We start from the raw sequence: 22,006 nt of genomic DNA, 5'->3' as shown, positions 1-22,006 counted from the left end.
AAAAAATAACCTCTATTTCTGCTTAGTATGTGTTGTGGAAGTCCCAGATATCACGGGGAACCAAACGCCGTCATGTCTGGTTCATAACATAGTCCGGAGGAGCTCCGTGGATTTCATCGAACTGTATTCACTGTGTCTAGCAAGCCACACGTCGGCTGTTTACCATAGCTGTATGAACACAACATAAACTGATTTGGCTATGATTTAATGGCAATAAACCAACAAAAAGGAACTCCGAAATAACATTTATACACATAGTTTGGTCCGGTCTCTACTGATATGAGGTATCGTAGAGCTCTGGGTGAACACAGACGGCTACAATATGTATGAATATGTATGAAGCTGCGCTCATGTGATTGGTTGAAAATGAGGCTGACATCTGATTGGCTACAGACAGGTCTATGTTGAAAAAAACGCATTTGTGAATCCAGCGACGGCAGAACAGTCTCAAAAATCCGTACATGAATGTGAAGCGATTTGCAAATGAATGCAGTGCGATCCACAAATAAATACATACAAATCCACACACAAATACATACAAATCCACACACAAATACATACAAATGCAGAAATATATTTGTGATTTTTTTTTTTACATTTATATAAATCGTAATTTATTTATTTGTGCATTGGAATGTATTTGTGAATTGTTCTGCGTGCATTTGTAAATCGAATATATTTGTAAATTGTTCTGTGCGCATTTGTGAATCTTTCTGTTTGCATTTGTGAGTCTATCTGTGTGCATTTGCAATTATTGAGACTGATCTGACCCCATATCAGAGGCCTGACTTGAGGTTCAGTCAAATTGGGTTGGTGTTAGCTCTACTTGTTTTCTTGGAAAGTTTGTGACTTCCTATTTCTGTTCTGTGCTCATACGCCCATGAGGCAAGTGCTACCGTGTGATACAGAAACATTATGACAGAGATCTTGTCAGACCCACCAGGGACAGAGGAAAAGGTGAGGGATTTATGTTTTCTCCAGGAGGTCTGTGTACGAGGGGTCGCGCGCATTTCACAAGTGTAAGAATCTTGCAACGAGACAGTTTAATCTATTTAAAGATGTTTTTTCACTTCTGCTTTTAAATTATTAAGATCTATCACCAGATATAATATGTCATTTCTTATGTGTCTTTGCTTTTGCAGAGTTTGCAACAGAGTAGTAACCACAAATGGCCGAGCTAAACTAACATTTGCTTAACTCAAGGCTGAAAACAAGTGATACATTTTCAGAATGACACTTTTTATTTCAAATGTGAACGCCTCAGGTTTAACGGTATAAATGTCCTCACTGCGGGACTAATAAAGGATTATCTTATTTAATCTTATAAGCATGCATTGTGTTTCATCAGAGCCTCTTAAGTTCATTACTATACCTTAAACGTATCAACATGCAGAGATATTTGGCATGCTGTGTGACATGATCAAATAGTCGAAAGGTTACACAATGAACAGAACTATAGAGGATGTGGGAAATGTGAAAGATAAGACTGCAAAGACACACGATGGCACCACACGGTCTGCAAACAGAAAAATACTTTCTCTTTCAGCTGTTGAACTGCGACGAAAAATGCTGTTCTTTAACTCAAGTTTGACTCATAGCAAGTATATTATAGTTTTACAATAAAACACAATTTTCTCAAAGTTTGCAAAGATGGACTGTTGTTGTTCAGTGAAGATATTAATTCAATTCAATTCAATTTATTTTGTATAGCTCACAAATCACAAATTTGCCTCAACCTGTACACACATCCTCTGTCCTCGGGAGAGCAACATATGAGGGATCTCTCTCCCAGGATGGACAGAAGTGCAATAGATGTCATGTCAAAGCAATGAGAACTTAAAGTGAACTAGCTTGTGTCCGATCCTTGTGTTTTGCCCCGAGCATTTGATTTGGTAATGCTTCTCTTGTCTGGAGGTAGTTTGGTTTTGACATTTGGTTTTCACACCTCTGCTGTGTTTCTTGTTCTTGGTGCTTGGGAAACACGTCAAAATGTGTTCTAGCCAAAAACCGGATTATGCATAATGAGAATAACCACAAATATGTGTCTTGTCATGAACATTAAACTGTTTTTGCATGAATTAAAACTATTTATTGTTACAGAATTCTCTAAATATCTGAATGGGCATAGAATCGGACATTCATTGTATGTTCTAATCTCTGTCATAGATCACATCAGCGTGAAACAAAAGGCCAACTTAAAGTTCGACATCAAGACGTCTGCCCTCCAAGATGGTGCACTGTCCTGTCGGCCTGAGGGCAAATATCAGCATTTATCACCCATCAAACCAAACAGACAAGATGAGCTCTTTGAGCATGTTCACCATTTCCCTCCATGGCTTGTTCTCCTCCATTGGCATCCTGGAGAACCTCCTCATCCTGGGGGTAGTGGGCTTCCGTGTCCGTCGCTCTGTCATTAGTGTCTGGATCCTGAACCTTGCAGCCTCAGACCTGCTGGCCACTTCCTCCCTGCCCTTCTTCACCCTCTACATGGCCCGCGGCAGCACCTGGACCTTGGGCACAACCTTCTGCCGCATCCATTCCTCCATCTTCTTTCTCAACATGTTTGTCAGCGGTTTCCTGCTGGCGGCCATTTCTATGGACCGCTGCCTGGTGGTGCTGAGACCCGTCTGGGCCCAGAACCACAGGAACGTCCAACTAGTGGGGAGGATATGTGGCGTGATCTGGGCTTTGGCTGTGGTCTTCACCATCCCCTTCTACATATTCCGTGATACCATTGTTCAAGCTAACGGCAAGATCCAGTGTTACTACAATGTTGCTCAACTCCTCCCTGCTGATCCGTTTGACCTGGGGTCTTTATGTAAGCAGCGCAAAGAGGCCTTAGCCTTCATGAAGCTCTTTCTGTCCTTCCTGATCCCTCTACTGATCATCATCCTCAGCTATGCCGCCGTCAATACCAGCTTGGCACGCAGAGGCCACCGGCGCCCTTTCCGTTTCGTTCGGCTTGTGGTGGCCGTGGTGGTGAGCTTTGTACTCTGCTGGGCCCCGTACCACTTCTTCATCATCATGGAGGTGATGGCTCCCAGTGGGCATCCTTCCCAGATACTTGCAGGCAAGGTCCTCCCGATCTCAGCAACCATCGGCTTCCTTAACAGTGTCCTTAATCCCATTCTGTACGTGTTCAGCTGCCCTGACCTGTGCAAGAAGATCAAACATTCTCTGGGTGCGGTGATGGAGAGTGTCCTGTCTGAGGATCTGGCAGAGTTTGGCCGACGCCGCAGCACCGTTCACAGCTCTATCTCCACCACCGAGATTGTGTTGAAGCAGAAGAATTCGATTACAACCTTTTGTCTGAAGGGAGAGGATCAGGAGAAGAATGAAAGTCTTGCTATCCCTGCTGAGAACTGAATGAAAACGTATTACAATAATGGCCAGGCTTCTGTTTACTTCTTGGCTTAGTATCATTACAAACTATCAACTAACATTCACCTCCTATCGCTTCCTGTAGGCCCTTTTCACAGCAGCCATTATGACAGGTGATTAATAACACCTGTGTTTACCTTGCAATGACATGTCAAAATGGCTGCTGTGAAAGGGGCCTATTGAAAGTGAGTAGAGTTGGGCAGGTAGGCCACGGTCAGATGGATGACTAGTGGCAGACTTGGCCTATTAATGAGCCATTTATTCACAATTCTTTCCAATATGCTGGAAATAAACAGAACTGTTAAATGAAAAATGAAGAAATATCCTAAACACAGGACAGGATGTATTACATGTAATTGATGGAAAGATCCCCTGAACTACAATGTATGGTACTTTAAATGTCTCGACCATTCTTCAAACTGTTTTCTTATCTGACTGATATCACTATAGCATTTTTGGTTATATTCCCACGAGCATTCAAGGATTTAGTCAGCATTACTCTGCAGTGTGTACTTAATGACAACAATCATACAGTATTTTCTTATTTTGACTTGACTTTGTTGAATGACCCATACATTATTGCTTCTTTTTAGTTTCTTGCTTTGTAAACATGTGTCTCTCACTAGATGTTATCAGCAGGAGCTGACACAGGCAACATTTTTGAGATACAGAATGCGCTTCTTATTTTTTGCCCATTATGCTTATAATAAAGAATTGTTGTCATAAATGTCCATTATTGTAATAATTTCCATTCATGTAGTGTCTATATGCATTAATGCTGTGACATTTCTAAACATTAATAAACGAAAAAACATTTAGGTGTGTCACTTCCCTTGCGATCATGTAGTCATGCTTGTGTTTCAGCAGAGATTCACACATTTTCTATTTAAAATGACTGACAGCAAACATGTGATTGAACATGAATTTTTAATTGATACAATTTTAATTGTAACATGACAGTAAAAAAACATAGTTTGATTGTGAAATGATTGATTCATTTCCATACACTAGTCAGAAAAACAATCTAGTAAATAGATGGATCTTCTTTTGGTTGTATAATTTGGGAATGGTATTGGATATCAGAAAAGAGAGGATTTTTGGCATATTTGTACTGAATTACATATGTGTTGAGTTTATGTCAGCAACAGTTGCACTTTGAGATCTGTGTTCCCCTGAAACAGTTTAGATCATGACGAGTAACTGAAAATTGAACTAGTGGAATTGAACTCTTGTAGCTGATGAGGTTGAAGCACCCAAATGAATGCATTTGCTGAGAGTTGAAACACACTGTACACATGCACTCCCACATGGTGGCACACTTGCTTTGACTAAAAACCAGGAGCTCAGCTCTGAGGTAAAATCCAAGTTATATCTCTAGAAGATTATTATGTCCAGTTTCGCTCTCCCTCTGGTTGTCTGAGGGAGCTCTGGTACTGAGGCTAATCTTTTTGTGTGTGCTTTGCCCCCTTCCCAAACAGGGCAAGGATCTTTGCAGCTCTAGCCGGGCATCGGGGCACAGGAAGATATAGAAGAGGGGATTCAGCAGGGTGTTGAGGCTGGTCAGACCGTAGCACAGGCGATAGATGAGGAAAATGGAACGCTCCATTCCACACGGCTCGTCAGTCAGCAGCAAGGACACAAATCTGTATCCGCCCACGAGGTGATAGGGTCCAAACACAACAATGAAGTTGATGGTGATCACGACGAGGATGCCCACGATTTTGTGCCGCTCATGGTCAGAGAGAGATGGAGATCGTCGGAGTGTCACCCCAATGTGGGCTGAAGTATATCTAAGGGAGCAAGCAGAGTTGCAAATAAGAACATCAGCCATCAGAATATATTTGATTATATAATGTTCCCCAAGGACATTATACCATTTCCCTTTGTCAAACTGTACCACACATAAGCAAGGAAAAGTAGCTCTGTATCACAAAGGGGGCCCTCAATATGTTTTTTCAGCTACATTTCAGTTCATGTTGCAATACTCTTCATACATTTTATTAGATTATTTTAACTTGAGGTTGGTAAATAGTATGCTTCCCTTCTGTTGTAGCACAATTCTGACCATTTGTATTATTTTGACACAAAATAAGTTCTTGTGCATTGTAAATTGTCGACTCATTTGACCACAGAAGCTTTGAACAGATTTGGAAACGCAACGTGTGGGAGTGTCCTCACTGGGAACTTGGGGTTAACTCACCCGAGTATGGCACATGGCAGCAGGAAGCCCAGGGCCACCGTTGTGATCTTGAAGCGGGCGTATCTGGGGCTGACTGGGTACTGCTCCAGACACAGCAGTCTATCAGAGTCAAACACGGACGGCAGCAGTCCACTCAGACAGAACAGGAAGGTGAGGGTCCAAACTGCCACGCCAGACAACGCTGCCACCCGGACAGTCCGGACTCTGCGGCTGCTAAGCGGGTACACGATGGCCAGGCAGCGGTCCAGCGCTATCAGGCACAAGAACATGACGCTGGCATAGACATTTACGTAAAACACGTAGCCCACCAGCTCGCACGTTAGCTGGCTGTAAGGCCAGCGGTGACCACCTTGGAGATAAAGGATCCACAGTGGTAGGGTGAGCAGCTGGAGGAGGTCTGATAGCAGCAGGTTGAGAATGTAGACCAGCTGGCAGCCTCCTCCACCGGAGCGGCCCAGGTGGTACAGTCCCCAGAGAGACAGCAGGTTGCTGGGGAGACCCAAAGAGAAGATCAGGCCATAGATACAGGTCAGGCCAAACGTGTCCGTGTCCAACGGGAGGTTGCAGCTGTCATTGGACGACATGTCTCTGTTGGTAAAAGCACCTCACATGGGAAACTACAGGTGACCTTACTCAGGCAGGGATTGACAGTTGCAGGATGATGAGTTGGTGTAGAAATACCCATTCATTCACTCAAAGCAAAACTCTGATTGGTTCCAGTTGTCATTTGTCGACTCCATATTATTTATAAATGCATTCTCCTGTGGAAAAGATCAGGCTCAGATGATGTGCTGTCAGTCAACCAATCTCCAAAGCATCCAGGATCCATCAGGCGAGACAAACACCTGCAGAGCAGAAATCAAGAGCATTCTGAAATGGTTTAGCATCAGCAGGTGCAAACTATATATTCCAAAACAAGAAGTTTTTACTCACCACTCGAGGCTATGAGACCAACTTTGTCCCACAAAAGTGTGCTGCCCGCTCTGCGGCTGGGTGACCTGTGTTAAAAAAATGTTGGGAACACGGTGTCTCGACCAAGCCTTGTCTGTTCTGTGATCGTTTCCTCCACAGGAAACCCATTTCTTCAGCTTTAAAGGCAACATCCTGAGGCAGGAGCCTTTCTGGCCCAGAACAAAAACATATACTCTCTCATTCTCTTGGTCTCCGGCTCTCTTTCTTCAGTAGCAGACAGGATGATTGAAATGGACAGGAGCTGTGAGGGAGGGAACTGATGTATTGTCCACTAATGCCCTTTATAGTGTCGGCCGCTGGCTACGTGCCATCAAACACATTAACCCTTATGCTATGCTGTCTTTGAACATGCTTTTCAACACGTGAATAGTGTTTTTACGATGTAAGTATTTCCAAATTGAATTTAGAAAATTTAGATTTGTTTTCCATAACTGAATAGAGAAGAGTATTTCATTTTATGTTTATTTTATGCATCTTGTTTAAGTTTAGATTGGTAATCTTAAAACAGAAGCAATAGTAAGCAAGATGCTAAATGTTTTTGAAGAACGTTACCAACTCTAGCTTTAAATGTGTGTAAGTGTACGGGATTCAAAGAGTGAACCAGCAACTTTTGTTTGGCTTGTCACTTACAGTACAGTAGGGTTAGTCTCCAGAGAATGAATGCAAGTCAAAGTACTCTCCCCCTCAGTGACAAAATCCAAGAATAGAGTTGATTGACGGACAAGATTAGAACAACAGAAAGAGGAACCATACAAAAAGCCCTGAAGCAGAAAACACATGCATTGCACTAAAAGTGGATGTATAAAATCAAATGCTTGAAAATAACTTTTTACATTTATCCACGTAATAGAAAGTACATGAGTGTAATTTACCCAGGGTGAACTTTGCTTGTGCACCAGTGGGAATTAAAAAACTTACACAATTGAAATTGTTTTGAGGAAGAATGGGTTTGTTAAGACAATGGGTGTTAGGCAGTATTTTTACCACATGGTTTCAAGGGGAGGAGGGTCTAATCACTCACTTTGTTTCCTTTAAAAATGTCACCAATGCCTGATTTATTAAATAATCCAAGATTGTGACGAATAAACTGACCAGTCCCCTGGGGCATTACTACCACCTCATGCTCTCCAGAGCTCAACATTAAGGTCCCCTTACCTCTATATATACACCACATAGGACATGGAGCGACGGATATCAGGTGGTTGTTATTACATCTTGTCATGGAACAGGGAGTTGTACATAGAAAGATGGGGATGAAGCCATCTGAGGTACCGGGCTATTAGAACCCCAATAGGGCTCACTAAGCCAAAGAAGGTCTATAGCTTGGTGCCAGAACTGAGTTCTGCAAAATAAAAAATCACACAGGAAGCTGCAGTGAGAAAACGGGCAACCTCATTGCGACATCCTTCTGCCACTCAAAAAGACAGTTTACTGGTGACAGGAGACAGGACTACAGGAACATATTGCTCTTTCTTCTAATATCTACTCGATTAGTCCTTCTTGAAATGCATTATCACCATACTATGACTATTATCAGCACTACATCTGGGGCCTGTTGGTGGCTCAGTGGAATAAGGTGTGAACTACAGTATCTGGGCATACTGTATATGTTAATATGCAGCCCATTTTCCATGTCCCTTTAGCTCTGAATCACCACCATACATTGCCCAATCACTGAAGAGATACTCTTTTTTAAATCTGTGCAGATGGGAAAAGAATTCCAAAAAGGCTTGTAAAAACATGTTGCCATACTGTGTTGAATGTTCTTCAGCTCTGCTACAGTCTAGTGACCAAAGTGTCCTCCCCCCCCCCCCCCCCCCCTCAGTGTTTAGGCCCTCTCTTTGACCTGGCCAAATGCTACAAAAACAATTGTGTTCACCACAATCTCACATTTTGTTTGTGGTGTGCACTGAAGTGATCTCATGATAAGACTCCATGTGTGTTTGCAAAAGAATAGATTTAAAATAAATGAAAAAAAGCATTTAGTATAAAAAGGATAATATGGTGTCCTGTTATTTTCTTGAGGATTTAGATTTTGTCTCCACAGTCCATGATGTGAGCTCTCAGTAGGTTCCTCTTCATGCAAAGTGTTAACACTTAACAAAGTGTGAAACAAGCCTTGACTTCTCGTAAGTATTTATTTTACATCTCTGACAAAAGCATTTATATGACAAGATTATCTGTATTTCCACCAAACATGATTACAATTATTCATTTTAAATAGTTAGACAGAAATGGTAAATGAGAATGCTTGAGTGTTTATTCCCCCAACAAACACTTGTAAGCATGACTTATGTTCCAATCCGTTACTCTGCTTTCGTCTTCCTCCGGGACCTTCGGCAGCAGAGAATCTTACAGACGAAGACTGAAGCCCAGACAAAGACTCCAATAAGGGCCATAATTAAAACTGCCACATCCAGGCAGAAGTAGGAATACCAAGGAAGATTAAAACCTGCTGACTGCAGATGGGCTGCTCCTTTGTTCCGGATGACGTACTCAATCCAAAAGATGGCGGTGTCCATGGGAGACATTGGCCGGTCGCGGTGTAGCTGTGAGAGACGCTGTATGTTGTCACGGTATGAGGGAGTCTCCAGGATGTCCTTGAGAGCTTCCAGGAAGTCTTCTTTGGTGATTGATTTGGCCTCCACCACCCGAGCTGCCCCGCGTACCTTCAGACGGAGTAGGTTGTCGAACTGGTCAAAGAGCAGGGGCAGGCCCAGAACGGGAACGGCGTGGTAAATGGCCTCATACATGCCATTGGTTCCTCCGTGGGCTACAAAGGCACGAGTCTTAGGGTGTCCCAGGAGGTCTCTCTGAGGCAACCAATCCACCAGCAGGGTGTTGTTCCCCAGGGATGAAGGTTTTTCACCCTCAAACCTCCACACCACCTTCTGAGGGAGTTGAGCAAAAGCAGCAGCGATGGCCTCTGTGGCCTCACGATGCAAGGCCGACACCAGCGTTCCTAAAGACATGACCACCACCCCATGCTCCCCGGAGCTCTGCATGAAAGCCTCCAGCTCAACAGGGAGGGGACGGGACTGTTTGCACTGGAATCCCCCTATGTAGACCACGTTGGGCATGGTGGGTCGAGGGAACTCAAAGACAAAATCCGTCCTCACCAGCCAGATATCAGCTGCCCGCTCCAACGACAGCAGGTCAGTCCCAGGAGGGAAATGCCGCCGGAGCAGATCGGAGTAGGGAGGGTTAATGACAAAGTGGTGTTCAACAAAACTATAAAGATAATGTAACATATTCTTGCTTCGTTCCAGAAAATCCATCTGATCATGAAGTTCGCTTCCTGACACGGGGACATAGGAGACAGGAGAGGGAGCTATGGTGTAATGGCCCTCCCCATTATTAATCCAGCGCACATTGAAAACCATCGGCAGCTTGAGATAACTACCCAGAAGAACCCCTAAGGTCAAAGCAGGGTCCGTTAACATTAAGTCAAACTTGGCATCTTGCAGCTTCTTCATAAAAACAGGGTCATCTAACATTGTAGCAGCTGCTCTAGCAAGGATCTCATTGCCCTTTCCCAACAAGGATGTGATCAAATGCTGTTGGCAGAAGGTGCTTATAAAATGCGGCGACCGGCGGCATTCCATAACATTTTGTAGCATTTTATTGTAGAAGTTCCTGTCCGACTCATCCTCCAGCATGCTCACATTAATAGAGGTATAAATCGAAGAAGTGCTAGGGATGTACCAGCTCTTGGCAGAGCGCAGCACAGTGATGTTGTGGCCTCTGGAGTGCAGCTCTCGGAGGATCAACTCCATGTTGATCCAGTGGCTGCCATCAACAGGCACTACCAGAATCCTGCTGCCGCTGCAACAAGTGGGCCTTAGCAATACGAAGCAGAGCCCTGTCAGGAATATAGGGATCACGCCAGACATTTCCTGGGACAAGACAGAGAAGATTAGACTTGTAAAACCCAGTAACTTTAAGGTACATCTCATATATTGTGTATGTCTAAACCTGATTGTGACAAACAAAAGAAAATAGCATGTCTCATTTGCATATAACATTTTTGGTAATATCACATGGATTGACAGTCATTTGCACCAATTTCCCATTGTTTTTTCTTTTTTTTTCGATGCAGACCTTGTAGTCTGTGATATGACAGTTTTCAGCTTATGGTAAACAGTAAGAGAAGGTGGATGTTGGAGATCGTGTCACTAATGTCTGAAAAGACTTGAGTTGCCTTTAGCTTGTCATACATTTTGTTCATATATTTATATATTTACATATTTTACAGAGGAAATTCTGGGTTTGTAAATTGGGCTGGAACATATATATCTTGTAAATTGTCCTGTATAAAATACTAGTAATAAAATGTGTTTAGCAAAAGTGTTTTGTTGTTTAAATTGTTAAATTAAAATGTAATCAAATGTCTCACCTAGTTCTTGCTGTATCAAAATCCAGAAGTTTGGCTTCAGCTCCACGTCCTCTGAGAGCCAGGATACTGTGTGAGATCTGTGTTTCCACACAACTTAAATTCTACACACAGGCCCTATTCTAACAGGTCAAAGTCCAGTATGTGGGTTATAAGTTACTACCAAAGTTATGTGTATTGTTATTTAGAGCAAAGGTCAATTGTAAAGGCATGATGTAAGTATGATAAAGTGCATTTTGATGGATTTGTAATTTGAGTGAGCCGACATTTTGCATTTGTCTCAATTGTGTCAAGTCATTTAAAACCCGAGAGTGCCCCAAATGGGGGATTAGAGGGGGGGAGAAGAGTGTACACATGTAGTACAAATCACTTTTGAGAACGAATGAAATGATATTTTAAAATATTTCAAAAACGTACACGACGAAGAGATTCTGATCAAATGGACCATGTAACCTATTTTAAATCACTCAAAAACATATATATAGACAAAGTACTTGAAGGTACTACAAGTACTACCACAATTTCACCTATTTCTCACCAGGAGAAGCCGAGCAATGTTCACCATTATCGATCCCAGCCACGATCTACGGTACTTTTACACACACACTTCATATCCAGCAGCACGAGGAGAACAAACTGCATCGAACTATCGCCTCCAAATTATTCTACTTTAAACCATTAGAACGTTACTATTGATCTGCCACAGATATCAACTCAGCCCATCATCATAAACATTGAAACACTCCGTACCTTTTAGATGTTTCCTGGATGAAAATCGAAAAAAAAAAAAAATGTATCCGTGGCGACATTTCGAAGCTGTCTCTCTGCTCGTTCTGTGGAAAAACTGAGTCTCTGACGAGCTTCTATGACGAATGAGTAATAATTTCAGTTTTGGCCAATGAGTTTGACCCATGGGGGCGGATCACAGTTTTGGATTATTTTACTGGCTTAAAATTCTGTAAACAACTCAAAGAACGAATGACTACACTGCCCAGAGTCTTCCGGGTTCAAAACTGTGGGAATTGCGCAAATCGGCCAATCACAGGCTGTGTTAGGTTCAAATACATCATGTAAAACTGAAATTCTGATGAAAATGAGCCATATTTTACAAGTTTTCATATGGCCCAGGCTCTCAAAATGATGCTAAACTTCTGTATTAGATAGATTGAACACTATTAGTGATAAAAGAAGTGAAATATAAAGTTAGATAGTATTAATAATAGTTAGCAAGTACAATAAAGCAGCTATATCGGCTGCTTCCAAAATCAGAATTGACGTTGGCTGACCTCAGCTGACCTGTACACCGGCATTGATTTCTCAGGCATACTTCACTCTATCAAAGCCAATTCTTTTTTTAAAAGGACTGCTGACATGTTGTGATATGATTTGGGAGAGTTTAGGCCTGCCTGTGCATCATTTAAAATCAATAAAAGTGCTTTTTAGGCAAAGAATAAAAAAACGAACATGAACATTTTCAATTTGAGCTGTGTGTAACATTCGTTTCAGCATTTACCAGTAACATATACAATGATATGTACACATATTAACAAAGCTCACATTTATTTGTGTTATTTTGCCTTTTAAATTATTCAAATAGACCTTGTAGTTAGCGAGATAAGCCCCTTTGCGTAAGGGTGGGACATTTTAGAGCACAGGGCTAAAAATAGGCCTAGGGTTCAAGAGGTTATTAATGTCTTTCTCTTGACATGAGAAAATCTGTGCAAAGTAAAGTTATCCGATGGATGGCTTTTTTTTGTCCAATCAACATATTGTGTCTCAATGCAAAGTGACTCATCAGTTTACTTCCGCTGAGCTCCAGATCGCTGCTAGTTTCACATCTTTGGATGATGTTTTCCTTGTAGATTCTATCGGACTCTTATATGCAAGTTCAATGCACTTACTTTACAATCGGCTTGTTGAAGAAACTTCAGGGAGAACTGGGTAACAATCCAAACTTGGACACAGTCAGTCAGAGTGTGAGACGGGAGTGGCAGGGAACGAGGGAAGGAGGAAGCAGCAAGGTCACACAGCAGAGGGAATAATAAAGCATTGGTGATTACAACAACAGCAAGAGGCACAGTTCAACAGTCATATCAGTGAGCTGCAGCCTTTCCCTCCTCTCCTCTGCCTCTGTGGAGTTGTATGAACATGAACCACGGAACTATTCAAGTTAACAGCCGATCACAGAGATGCAGCTTGGGTTTAGGGAAAGGCCTTTCATGAACTGTACAGCAGTTCAGTAGTTTTGCTCAGCCTTTATTATAAAACATAAGTTAATTTTACGTATGAAATCTTAGTCTCTATTAACATCTAACACATAAAATGATTAAGTACTGACCACATTGAATGGGATGGAATGATAGGAAATGGTGTGCAGTTAAAAAAGACGTCAGACTGAAACAGGGTTGAAAGTTTGGTCCTGGTGCAGAAGCTTCATGAAAGAAAACATATGATATAGGGAATGCTGTTTCACAAAAATGTTTTTGTTGGATTAGTTGGATTACTCGGATTAGTCGGATTGTAAAAAACAAAAATGTGTGTCTTAAATGTATGGTCCTTTAATAACATATCAACCACTGCTGTTCTGAGAACTTTGGTGCAGTGGCGCCACTCGGCGTTGCATCTTTTGCGAATTGACATGCTTGCATCACAAATTAGACACATTTGTCATTCACATTAAAAAAAAAAAGACTGTGTTAGCCATTCCTTACAGAAATACTATGTTTTTTGCCTTTTACTGGCCCGGCTGTTGTCAAACCTGGTGTGTACTTGCTGCTCTGCTAACATCGGCTAACGTTACTGTGTCACTGCAGCGTAACCTGTTCAATTGACAGCTGATTGGCAAATAAGCATTTTGTGTCAGAAGGGGGCGGGATGTCTGTGAATTTGATTGGATCCTAGAAGATTTCATTTGAGAAAAAAAGTCATCTTAGTGACATAAAATCAAATTCATCATGAAATCTTTATTTCTTTTTCAGGAATATATCCAACATCTTCAACGGCTCAAATTTGATTTGACGAAGGTAAAGTAAAATTAAGTACAACAATCGCAAAATGTATATGCATCAAGACACACATTATATGTTGTCTACAACTATTCAAGTTTGCATTTCAAAAGTTACAAAAAAGTTTGTTTGACAGCTAACACCAGCTGACACAGTGTTATTTTACGTCTAAGTCTAGAAGTTGACCCAATTATGCATCACAATGAGAATTCTGGTTCTCCGGGTTTTTAAATGGAAGGAAATCCAGCAGGGGGAGACAGAAACACTTGAGACAAAGTTAAAGTCTAAACAAGTTGTTGTTTGTTTACAACTGTGTTCACCACAATCTCACATTTTGTTTGTGGTGTGCACTGAAGTGATCTCATGATGGGACTCCATGTGTGTTTGCAATATAATCTCTTTAAAGGTACTGTGTAGCATTCGTATAGTGCGTGACATTTCCATTCATACATGCTTTTTACATTCATAGAATGATGACAAAATGTCTGTAGGCGATTATCATGTACACATCATGTTGGTATGTTAGCACAGACTGTTTTTGCTATCATGTGCAACTTCTTGGCCAATGTGATTGCACAACTTACATACGTTTGTCAGAATTGTGTCGGCAGAGCCCTGTAGAAAAGAATAGATTTAAAATAATTGAAAAAAGCATTTAGAATAAAAAGGATAATATGGTGTCCTGTTATTTTCTTGAGGATTTAGATTTTGTCTCCAGAGTCCATGATGTGAGCTCTCAGTAGGTTCCTCTTCATGCAAAGTGTTTGTTTGATACAGGAAGTGAGGAAACTCACGGGCTGTCAGGTGGCAGCTGTCACAATTTTTGTCTGTGAGATCTTTGATAAACCACTTTGAATGATATGATGGAATACTCATGTAGGTAAACAAATCCTTTGCAATATTTCAAATTGATTTAAATTTGCGTTCAGAATAAGTGTTGTACCACCTTCCACCTGCTTGTTCTCGTGTCAGAGCATTCTGATAACACATTGTGGTGAAAAGTTATGGACTTTTCAGTTGTTTGTGAAAACTAGCTTCGAAAAGCTTGAAAAGAGCCCACTATGATTAACGTTTTAAACTAATTTGTAGGATTTCCAAACAGTTCCAGATAAATCCCCAAAACTGATGAATCTCCTTGAAACGAGCAATGACTTCTCGTAAGTATTTATTTTAAATCTCTGGCAAAAGCATTTATATGACAAGATTGTCTGTATTTCCAACAAACATAATTTATAATGTTCATTTTAAATAGTTAGAATATGAGACAGAAAGGTTTCAAAATTGTAAATGAGAATCAGTCGCTGATAAATTCCACTTTTTTGTGGATGCTTGAGTGTTTCTTCCCCCAACAAACACTTGTAAGCATGACTTATGTTCCAATCTGTTACTCTGCTTTCGTCTTCCTCCGGGACCTTCGGCAGCAGAGAATCTTACAGACGAAGACTGAAGCCCAGACAAAGACTCCAATAAGGGCCATAATTAAAACTGCCACATCCAGGCAGAAGTAGGAATACCAAGGAAGATTAAAACCTGCTGACTGCAGATGGGCTGCTCCTTTGTTCCGGATGACGTACTCAATCCAAAAGATGGCGGTGTCCATGGCAGACATTGGCCGGTCGTGGTGTAGCTGTGAGAGACGCTGTATGTTGTCACGGTATGAGGGAGTCTCCAGGATGTCCTTGAGAGCCTCCAGGAAGTCTTCTTTGGTGATTGATTTGGCCTCCACCACCCGAGCTGCCCCGCGTACCTTCAGACGGAGTAGGTTGTCGAACTGGTCAAAGAGCAGGGGCAGGCCCAGAACGGGAACGCCGTGGTAAATGGCCTCATACATGCCATTGGTTCCTCCGTGGGCTACAAAGGCGCGAGTCTTAGGGTGTCCCAGGAGGTCTCTCTGAGGCAACCAGTCCACCAGCAGGGTGTTGTTCCCTAGGGATGAAGGTTTTTCACCCACAAACCTCCACACCACCTTCTGAGGGAGTTGAGCAAAAGCAGCAGCGATGGCCTCTGTGGCCTCACGATGCAAGGCCGACACCAGCGTTCCTAAAGACATGACCACCACCCCATGCTCCCCGGAGCTCTGCATGAAGGCCTCCAGCTCAACAGGGAGGGGACGGGACTGTTTGCACTGGAATCCCCCTATGTAGACCACGTTGGGCATGGTGGGTCGAGGGAACTCAAAGACAAAATCCGTCCTCACCAGCCAGATATCAGCTGCCCGCTCCAACGACAGCAGGTCAGTCCCAGGAGGGAAATGCCGCCGGAGCAGATCGGAGTAGGGAGGGTTAATGACAAAGTGGTGTTCAACAAAACTATAAAGATAATGTAACATATTCTTGCTTCGTTCCAGAAAATCCATCTGATCATGAAGTTCGCTTCCTGACACGGGGACATAGGAGACAGGAGAGGGAGCTATGGTGTAATGGCCCTCCCCATTATTAATCCAGCGCACATTGAAAACCATCGGCAGCTTGAGATAACTACCCAGAAGAACCCCTAAGGTCAAAGCAGGGTCCGTTAACATTAAGTCAAACTTGACATCTTGCAGCTTCTTCATAAAAACAGGGTCATCTAACATTGTAGCAGCTGCTCTAGCAACGATCTCATGGGCCTTTCCCAACATGGATGTGATCAAATGCTGTTGGCAGAAGGTGCTTATAAAATGCGGCGACCGGCGGCATTCCATAACATTTTGTAGTATTTTATTGTAGAAGTTCCTGTCCGACTCATCCTGCAGCATGCTCACATTAATAGAGGTATAAATCGAAGAAGTGCTAGGGATGTACCAGCTCTTGGCAGAGCGCAGCACAGTGATGTTGTGGCCTCTGGAGTGCAGCTCTCGGAGGATCAACTCCATGTTGATCCAGTGGCTGCCATCAACAGGCACTACCAGAATCCTGCTGCCGCTGCAACAAGTGGGCCTTAGCAATACGAAGCAGAGCCCTGTCAGGAATATAGGGATCACGCCAGACATTTCCTGGGACAAGACAGAGAAGATTAGACTTGTAAAACCCAGTAACTTTAAGGTACATCTCATATATTGTGTATGTCTAAACCTGATTGTGACAAACAAAAGAAAATAGCATGTCTCATTTGTATATAACATTTTTGGTAATATCACATGCATTGACAGTCATTTGCACCAATTTCCCATTGTTTTTTCTTTTTTTTTCGATGCAGACCTTGTAGTCTGTGATATGACAGTTTTCAGCTTATGTTAAACAGTAAGAGAAGGTGGATGTTGGAGATTGTGTCACTAATGTCTGAAAAGACTTGAGTTGCCTTTAGCTTGTCATACATTTTGTTCATATATTTATATATTTACATATTTTACAGTGGAAATTCTGGGTTTGTAAATTGGGCTGGAACATATATATCTTGTAAATTGTCCTGTATAAAATACTAGTAATAAAATGTGTTTAGCAAAAGTGTTTTGTTGTTAAATTGTTAAATTAAAAGTTAATCAAATGTCTCACCTAGTTCTTGTTGTATCAAAATCCAGAAGTTTGGCTTCAGCTCCACGTCCTCTGAGAGCCAGGATACTGTGTGAGATCTGTGTTTCCACACAGCTTATATTCTACACACAGGCCCTATTCTAACAGGTCAAAGTCCAGTATGTGGGTTATAAGTTACTACTAAAGTTATGTGTAGTGTTATTAAGAGCAAAGGACAATTGTATAGGCATGATGTAAGTATGGTAAAGTGCATTTTGATGGATTTGTAATTTGAGTGATCCGACATTTTGCATTTGTCTTAATTGTGTCAAGTCATTTAATGTCTTTCTCTTGACATGAGAACATCTGTGCAAAGTAAAGTTATCATATGGATGGCCGTTTTTTGTCCAATCAACATATTGTGTCTCAATGCAAAGTGACTCATCAGTTTACTCCCGCTGAGCTCCAGATCGCTGCTCGTTTCACATCTTTGGATGATGTTTTCCTTGTAGATTCTATCGGACTCTCACATGCAAGTTCAATGCGCTGACTTTACAACCGGCTTGTTGAGGAAACTTCAGGGAGAACTGGGTAACAATCCAAACTTGGACACAGTCAGAGTGTGTGAGACGGGAGTGGCAGGGAACGAGGGAAGGAGGAAGCAGCAAGGTCACACAGCAGAGGGAATAATAAAGCATTGGTGATTACAACAACAGCAAGAGGCACAGTTCAACAGTCATATCAGTGAGCTGCAGCCTTTCCCTCCTCTCCTCTGCCTCTGTGGAGTTGTATGAACCTGAACCACGGAACTATTCAAGTTAACAGCCGACCACAGAGATGCAGCTTGGGTTTAGGGAAAGGCCTTTCATGAACTGTACAGCAGTTCAGTAGTTTTGCTCAGCCTTTATTATAAAACATAAATTAATTTTACGTATGAAATCTTAGTCTCTATTAACATCTAACACATAAAATGATTAAGTACTGACCACATTGAATGGGATGGAATGATAGGAAATGGTGTGCAGTTAAAAAAAACGTCAGACTGAAACGGGGATGAAAGTTTGGTCCTGGTGCAGAAGCTTCATGAAAGAAAACATATGATATAGGGAATGCTGTTTCACAAAAATGTTTTAGTTGGATTAGTTGGATTAGTTGGATTAGTCGGATTGTAAAAAACTAAAATTTGTGTCTTAAATGTATGGTCCTTTAATAACATATCAACCACTGCTGTTCTGAGAACTTTGGTGCAGTGGCGCCACTCGGCGTTGCATCTTTTGCGAATTGACATGCTTGCATCACAAATTAGACACATTTGTCATTCACATTAAAAAAAAAAAGACTGTGTTAGCCATTCCTTACAGAAATACTATGTTTTTTGCCTTTTACTGGCCTGGCTGTTGTCAAACCTGGTGTGTACTTGCTGCTCTGCTAACATCGGCTAACGTTACTGTGTCACTGCAGCGTAACCTGTTAAATTGACAGCTGATTGGCAAATAAGCATTTTGTATGAGAAGGGGGCGGGATGTCTGTGAATTTGATTGGATCCTAGAAGATTTCATTTGAGAAAAAAAGTCATCTTAGTGACATAAAATCAAATTCATCATGAAATCTTTATTTCTTTTTCAGGAATATATCCAACATCTTCAACGGCTCAAATTTGATTTGACGAAGGTAAAGTAAAATTAAGTACAACAATCGCAAAATGTATATGCATCAAGACACACATTATATGTTGTCTACAACTATTCAAGTTTGCATTTCAAAAGTTACAAAAAAGTTTGTTTGACAGCTAACACCAGCTGACACAGTGTTATTTTACGTCTAAGTCTAGAAGTTGACCCAATTATGCATCACAATGAGAATTCTGGTTCTCCGGGTTTTTAAATGGAAGGAAATCCAGCAGGGGGAGACAGAAACACTTGAGACAAAGTTAAAGTCTAAACAAGTTGTTGTTTGTTTACAACTGTGTTCACCACAATCTCACATTTTGTTTGTGGTGTGCACTGAAGTGATCTCATGATGGGACTCCATGTGTGTTTGCAATATAATCTCTTTAAAGGTACTGTGTAGCATTCGTATAGTGCGTGACATTTCCCTTCATACATGCTTTTTACATTCATAGAATGATGACAAAATGTCTGTAGGCCATTATCATGTACACATCATGTTGGTATGTTAGCACAGACTGTTTTTGCTATAACGTGCAACTTCTTGGTCAATGTGATTGCACAACTTACATACGTTTGTCAGAATTGTGTCGGCAGAGCCCTGTAGAAAAGAATAGATTTAAAATAATTGAAAAAAGCATTTAGAATAAAAAGGATAATATGGTGTCCTGTTATTTTCTTGAGGATTTAGATTTTGTCTCCAGAGTCCATGATGTGAGCTCTCAGTAGGTTCCTCTTCATGCAAAGTGTTTGTTTGATACAGGAAGTGAGGAAACTCACGGGCTGTCAGGTGGCAGCTGTCACAATTTTTGTCTGTGAGATCTTTGATAAACCACTTTGAATGATATGATGGAATACTCATGTAGGTAAACAAATCCTTTGCAATATTTCAAATTGATTTAAATTTGCGTTCAGAATAAGTGTTGTACCACCTTCCACCTGCTTGTTCTCGTGTCAGAGCATTCTGATAACACATTGTGGTGAAAAGTTATGGACTTTTCAGTTGTTTGTGAAAACTAGCTTCAAAAGGCTTGAAAAGAGCCCACTATGATTAACGTTTTAAACTAATTTGTAGGATTTCCAAACAGTTCCAGATAAATCCCCAAAACTGATGAATCTCCTTGAAACGAGCAATGACTTCTCGTAAGTATTTATTTTAAATCTCTGGCAAAAGCATTTATATGACAAGATTGTCTGTATTTCCAACAAACATAATTTATAATGTTCATTTTAAATAGTTAGAATATGAGACAGAAAGGTTTCAAAATTGTAAATGAGAATCAGTCGCTGTTAAATTCCACTTTTTTGTGGATGCTTGAGTGTTTCTTCCCCCAACAAACACTTGTAAGCATGACTTATGTTCCAATCCGTTACTCTGCTTTCGTCTTCCTCCGGGACCTTCGGCAGCAGAGAATCTTACAGACGAAGACTGAAGCCCAGGCAAAGACTCCAATAAGGGCCATAATTAAAACTGCCACATCCAGGCAGAAGTAGGAATACCAAGGAAGATTAAAACCTGCTGACTGCAGATGGGCTGCTCCTTTGTTCCGGATGACGTACTCAATCCAAAAGATGGCGGTGTCCATGGGAGACATTGGCCGGTCGCGGTGTAGCTGTGAGAGACGCTGTATGTTGTCACGGTATGAGGGAGTCTCCAGGATGTCCTTGAGAGCCTCCAGGAAGTCTTCTTTGGTGATTGATTTGGCCTCCACCACCCGAGCTGCCCCGCGTACCTTCAGACGGAGTAGGTTGTCGAACTGGTCAAAGAGCAGGGGCAGGCCCAGAACGGGAACGCCGTGGTAAATGGCCTCATACATGCCATTGGTTCCTCCGTGGGCTACAAAGGCGCGAGTCTTAGGGTGTCCCAGGAGGTCTCTCTGAGGCAACCAGTCCACCAGCAGGGTGTTGTTCCCCAGGGATGAAGGTTTTTCACCCACAAACCTCCACACCACCTTCTGAGGGAGTTGAGCAAAAGCCGCAGCGATAGCCTCTGTGGCCTCACGATGCAAGGCCGATACAAATGTCCCCAAAGACATGACCACCACCCCATGCTCCCCGGAGCTCTGCATGAAGGCCTCCAGCTCAACAGGGAGGGGACGGGACTGTTTGCACTGGAACCCCCCTATGTAGACCACGTTGGGCATGGTGGGTCGAGGGAACTCAAAGACAAAATCCGTTCTCACCAGCCAGATATCAGCTGCCCGCTCCAACGACAGCAGGTCAGTCCCAGGAGGGAAATGCCGCCGGAGCAGATCGGAGTAGGGAGGGTTAATGACAAAGTGTTGTTCAACAAAACTATAAAGATTATGTAACATATTCTTGCTTCGTTCCAGAAAATCCATCTGATCATGAAGTTCGCTTCCTGACACGGGGACATAGGAGACAGGAGAGGGAGCTATGGTGTAATGGCCCTCCCCATTATTAATCCAGCGCACATTGAAAACCATCGGCAGCTTGAGATAACTACCCAGAAGAACCCCTAAGGTCAAAGCAGGGTCCGTTAACATTAAGTCAAACTTGGCATCTTGCAGCTTCTTCATAAAAACAGGGTCATCTAACATTGTAGCAGCTGCTCTAGCAAGGATCTCATGGCCCTTTCCCAACATGGATGTGATCAAATGCTGTTGGCAGAAGGTGCTTATAAAATGCGGCGACCGGCGGCATTCCATAACATTTTGTAGCATTTTATTGTAGAAGTTCCTGTTCGACTCATCCTCCAGCATGCTCACATTAATAGAGGTATAAATCGAAGAAGTGCTAGGGATGTACCAGCTCTTGGCAGAGCGCAGCACAGTGATGTTGTGGCCTCTGGAGTGCAGCTCTCGGAGGATCAACTCCATGTTGATCCAGTGGCTGCCATCAACAGGCACTACCAGAATCCTGCTGCCGCTGCAACAAGTGGGCCTTAGCAATACGAAGCAGAGCCCTGTCAGGAATATAGGGATCACGCCAGACAT

At 42.2% G+C, this 22,006-nt stretch overlaps 5 protein-coding genes across 5 annotated transcripts; 1 reads left to right on the top strand and 4 right to left on the bottom strand.

The window, feature by feature from the left end:
- Positions 1–879: 879 nt before the first annotated feature.
- On the top strand, positions 880–4,186 carry LOC306715077 (prostaglandin D2 receptor 2-like). Its single transcript, XM_079185308.1, has 2 exons — positions 880–957; positions 2,167–4,186. The coding sequence occupies exon 2, from the start codon at positions 2,230–2,232 to the stop codon at positions 3,364–3,366; it is 1,137 nt and encodes a 378-aa protein (XP_079041434.1). The 5' UTR covers positions 880–957; positions 2,167–2,229; the 3' UTR covers positions 3,367–4,186.
- A 332-nt stretch (positions 4,187–4,518) lies between these two features.
- Positions 4,519–6,585, bottom strand: LOC306714476 (G-protein coupled receptor 4). The gene is made up of 3 exons (XM_079184518.1): positions 6,515–6,585; positions 5,582–6,426; positions 4,519–5,171 (listed from the first exon to the last, which is right to left on the bottom strand). The coding sequence occupies exons 2-3, from the start codon at positions 6,163–6,165 to the stop codon at positions 4,748–4,750; spliced, it is 1,008 nt and encodes a 335-aa protein (XP_079040644.1). The 5' UTR covers positions 6,166–6,426; positions 6,515–6,585; the 3' UTR covers positions 4,519–4,747.
- A 2,274-nt stretch (positions 6,586–8,859) lies between these two features.
- LOC306714951 (UDP-glucuronosyltransferase 2B15-like) lies at positions 8,860–12,915 on the bottom strand (the record flags this gene model as incomplete). The annotated part of the gene is made up of 2 exons (XM_079185148.1): positions 12,848–12,915; positions 8,860–10,449 (listed from the first exon to the last, which is right to left on the bottom strand). The coding sequence occupies exon 2, from the start codon at positions 10,444–10,446 to the stop codon at positions 8,860–8,862; it is 1,587 nt and encodes a 528-aa protein (XP_079041274.1). The 5' UTR covers positions 10,447–10,449; positions 12,848–12,915.
- Positions 12,916–13,894: 979 nt separating this feature from the next.
- On the bottom strand, positions 13,895–17,468 carry LOC306714812 (UDP-glucuronosyltransferase 2B15-like). Its single transcript, XM_079184952.1, has 2 exons — positions 17,425–17,468; positions 13,895–16,925 (listed from the first exon to the last, which is right to left on the bottom strand). The coding sequence occupies exon 2, from the start codon at positions 16,920–16,922 to the stop codon at positions 15,336–15,338; it is 1,587 nt and encodes a 528-aa protein (XP_079041078.1). The 5' UTR covers positions 16,923–16,925; positions 17,425–17,468; the 3' UTR covers positions 13,895–15,335.
- Positions 17,469–18,978: 1,510 nt separating this feature from the next.
- Positions 18,979–22,006, bottom strand: LOC306714397 (UDP-glucuronosyltransferase 2C1-like; the record flags this gene model as incomplete). Its single annotated transcript, XM_079184420.1, has 1 exon — positions 18,979–22,006. One exon carries the CDS (start codon positions 22,004–22,006, stop codon positions 20,420–20,422), a length of 1,587 nt encoding a protein of 528 aa, XP_079040546.1. The 3' UTR covers positions 18,979–20,419.

Source organism: Pholis gunnellus (assembly GCF_910591455.1).
Source record: "Pholis gunnellus genome assembly, chromosome: 23".
NCBI lineage: Eukaryota > Metazoa > Chordata > Actinopteri > Perciformes > Pholidae > Pholis > Pholis gunnellus.
Note: the sequence above shows the minus strand (reverse complement) of the source record. Positions and strands in the feature narration are given on the sequence as shown.